Source organism: Phalangium opilio, unplaced genomic scaffold (genome assembly GCF_054372755.1).
Source record: "Phalangium opilio isolate 3A_F unplaced genomic scaffold, DU_Popi_V2 ptg000200l_1, whole genome shotgun sequence".
In the NCBI taxonomy this organism is placed as follows: Eukaryota; Metazoa; Arthropoda; class Arachnida; order Opiliones; family Phalangiidae; genus Phalangium; species Phalangium opilio.
The window spans coordinates 1,252,338-1,256,337 of NW_028324213.1; the positions used below are offsets into that span (position 1 = coordinate 1,252,338).

The 4,000-nt window shown below is 33.7% G+C and overlaps 1 protein-coding gene across 1 annotated transcript; it reads right to left on the minus strand.

Moving 5' to 3' along the window:
- Positions 1-349: 349 nt before the first annotated feature.
- On the minus strand, positions 350-1,065 carry LOC149622030 (uncharacterized). Its single transcript, XM_089853636.1, has 3 exons — positions 859-1,065; positions 637-793; positions 350-561 (listed from the first exon to the last, which is right to left on the minus strand). The coding sequence occupies exons 1-3, from the start codon at positions 1,063-1,065 to the stop codon at positions 350-352; spliced, it is 576 nt and encodes a 191-aa protein (XP_089709762.1).
- Between the last annotated feature and the right edge of the window lie 2,935 nt (positions 1,066-4,000).

The window sequence follows — 4,000 nt, forward strand, 5'->3', positions numbered from 1 at the left end:
ACGTTCTAAAACGGTATATTTGACTCAATATACACGTTTTAAATACGTTCTAAAACGGTATATTTGACTCAATATACACGTTTTAAATACGTTCCATAAACGGTATATTTGACTCAATATACACGTCATAAATACCTTCCAAATCTGTATATTTGACCCATTATACACGTTCTAGCCTAGTTGTAGGCTTTTCCTTATTACACTTATAATTGGCTTTCCCGTAATACAATAAATAGGGTTCCTTTTTATGTGAAACTAAAGAAACAATATTAAGTTCAAAGTTTATTTTTAAATATTTGATACAAGTCATGTAATTTTGCAATAAAAGGTACATTTTAATGGAAATTTCTTAGTTTCGTATTATTGTTTGAAATAATCGATCAGCTTCTTCAGTGGTGTCCGGTAGTTTTTCCCTTTCTTGCAATTTTCTTTGTTCCTTTTTCTTCTCTGACCGCAATTTATTGTTCAGCCTAGTGAACGATTGCTTTAACCAATCCTTAATTATTTCCTCAATTTCACGTTCAGGAGCAGTTTTGAATACGTTGTTAGACCGTACAGCACCTGATGAAGAAAAATATTTCCATAATATTTGTAAATTCAATGGTATTTAAAAAATTATGATAAATTTCCGCTTACAAATAGCTATTTCCTTAATTTTCATGTCTTTGAAGGCCAATTTTTTGTGGCCAGCCCAATTAATTTTTGCGCCAAGATAGTCTGTCATTAATGCGCTAAGAATTCTGCGAGTGCAGTCGCCTAGAGATTTACCACCAATTCCACCAAGATAAGAGATCTGGATATAAAAAAATAAAACCCAAAATCAACTTAATTATCACTTTAGTATAAAAGAATCCTTACCAAAATTCCTTGATTTTCCTTTAGATTCAAAAACTCTTCCAAAGCTGCCAACCCATCAGTAGAATTTATTGGCAAGTCTAAATGATCGAGGTCTATTTTTGATGTTGGTTCGTTATCCACAACTATTTTATTTAGAAGGGATGTGTTTACTTCAACTTGATGTTTTATGTATTCCAAATATTTCAAAATCTTTAGAAAACCTGTCATTAGAGAGTTATCAAATTTTACAAATTGAAGGATTATTAAAATACTAAAATTTACAAATATATTGGTAGTATTCCTTTTAAAGGGAGGGTGAAGCGGAAAATGAATTTAATTTTTATGGATTCTATATACAGATGGATCTCATAATAAGTAGAAGAATCAATAAAAATTCACTTCATTTTTCTCTTCATCCTCCCTATTAATCAAAAATGTCTTGATTAGAATCAAGTTCTAAAAAGTATCGATAAGACTGAGGTTATCACTTGTCTGAAGGATCAGATATTAATTTTTCTTTTTAATTGAAACTTAAAGGCATGCTTAAGAAAAAACAACGTTCCATTACCGTTTTCCGTTGAAATAAATTATTTTACAGGTAATCAATTTCAAAAATTTACTTATCTCGGGTTTTCGGGCACAATTCCATTCCCCAAAACATTTTATCATTACATTAATTACTTTTGAGAGAGTACGTGTATGACATTGAGTTCTAAAAGGTTCCCTCATTTGTGCCGGCATGCTTCGCAGTGGATACGTTTTAAAACAATGGCGGAAAATTAAGTAGGGACAGTTAGATTTTTACTCGTGGTTATGCAAAATGATGTAATGTCTAGTGTACTTCAGCCAACAGTCATACTGTTCATTCCCATAGCTCAGGACATGATTAATGCTGCTCACTATTTCTCTCTCTAGTTTCAAACAATGGTAGAGACCATTCAGTGCCGCAGGTCGCACATGAATATATTTCAACTAAAGTTTACATCAATTCTCCGTGGTCGTACTATTAGCGGGTTAAGCACTAATTTTTTCAGAACATGTCTCGAAAGTGTGCTTGTTGTAAGTTTTTAAAGCAGTGTTGCCAATGTGTGGGTAATTTCCCACATCGTGGGAGATTTAGGTTTGGTTTTAGGCTCTGTGGGGAAAAAGTAATATTTTTCCGAAATCAATCAAATGTCGGAATTTTCCTGTTCAAGGGTTAATAGTGCAAAATTTTCAAAAATGCACTAATTTTAACTGCACAGTTAAATTTAGTGCATTTTCGAAAATTTTATCTGGTTTAATAATTTCAAGCGACATTTTGAAATAAATTCGGTGATTTTAAGTTTGGCACTGAAAAAAAAGAAAGCATATTTTGAGAATTTTAAAGCTTTATAGCATTTGTACATAGTGTCAAAGCCATGCGGAGTGATATTCTATATTAAACTTAGTATGATAAAATAGTCCAGATAAATATGACTGTAAAAAAGGGGGTGTGGGAAACGCGGCAGATTTTTAAAATGGAAGTGGGAACATCCACTTTCTAACATTAGCAACACTGATTTGTAGGCTTTGGTCATGGCTAAACAGACCGCTCATTCAGTTTTTTATTGTTTTAAAGCTTATTTTGACACGTTATCTCTCAAAAGTAATTAATGTAATGATAAAATGTTTTGGGGGAATGGAATTGTGCCCGAAAACCCGAGATAAGTAAATTTTTGAAATTGATTACCTGTAAAATAAGTTATTTCAACGGAAAACGGTAATGGAACGTTGTTTTTTCTTAAGCATGCCTTTAAGTTTCAACTAAAAAGAAAAATTAATATCTGATCCTTCAGACAAGTGATAACCTCAGTCTTATCGATACTTTTTAGGACTTGATTCTAATCAAGACATTTTTGATTAATATCTGCTCCTTCAGTATTCATTTTAATTAAGATTGTTAAGAAACTGTTTTACATTTTCAAAATCTACACTAAGCAGAAACATATAAAAAGGGGACCGTAACTTTAGCTCAATCAGTCATTTATTTATAATCATACTCCAAAAAATAAAAACGTAACTCATTGAAAGTTTGTATTCTTATTGTAATTAACATAATACAATTTTTTACAACCCTTTATTTAAACGCGAGGCGCTCCCCTAAAAATTCCACAAATAGGACCAAATTGATAGTTTTACACAATTTTTTAAAACGCTGATTTATGTCTGTTTAACCTTTAGCTCAAATTTTCATAAGTCCAATATGAAATTCGGATATCCTTAAAACTTCTCAAAGACGATCCGAGATTATCAATTTCAAACTTTTTTGTAGCATTAACTAACGTCTGTTTGATATTAAGCTTATAAACCTTAAACACAATATAGTCAGGGCAATGCCGACTCAATTTATAAGGGCTACCCTAAAAGTCCACAAAGGTGATCCAAGATTGTTAATACGCCTAAAAAGTGCCCTCTTCAAAATATGTAGCCGGGGAAAAGAGAGCGTGATCGAGTGGGCTATGCTAGTGGGTATTTTGGTAGTAAGTAACGGGGGTTGGGACTCCAGGCATAGCCCGCTCCATCACGCACTCGACAACGCAAAGCAACTCGCGCCAGCGTGCGAAATAAGGCGGTAACACAGGGCAAATGACGAGTTTAAAAATTGCCTGGTCCAGTTCAAAAATTAAATCGGAGGGGGGGGGGTGTCAGTGGTCCACGAGACTACTAAAAAATTCAAGGGTAACCAGAGTCCACACATTAAAATTCTAATATTTTCATCATCCACTTCTTTAGCTTAGCAGACGACGTGCTCTGGCCAATGGTCACGGACCAGTTTATTTAATCCAAGCCAGGAGGGTCTCTGGGAGTCTGGGGTACGTTCAGTAACGAAAATTTCAAGGAAATCGCTGTTTTCTTGATGTGTGGTTGATGGGCTCGAGACGTCACAGTGACGTAAAAGGCTGTTGAACGGAAAAGTGACACTTTGAAGTTAGCGCTGGTTTAGAAAATGGAGTTGGGGAAACGTCTTACTGGCCCTCAAAACGTTACGAAGCGCAAATGGCTCTTTTTAAGTATAAACGAGCTTACAAATAATGAAATTGTTTAAGAAAATTATGTCTCTTTGAATGGTAGAAGTAGTTTTGTAATGAAAACTAATACAATTACTGTAGGAATAACATTATTGGAATTTAATTTTTAAATC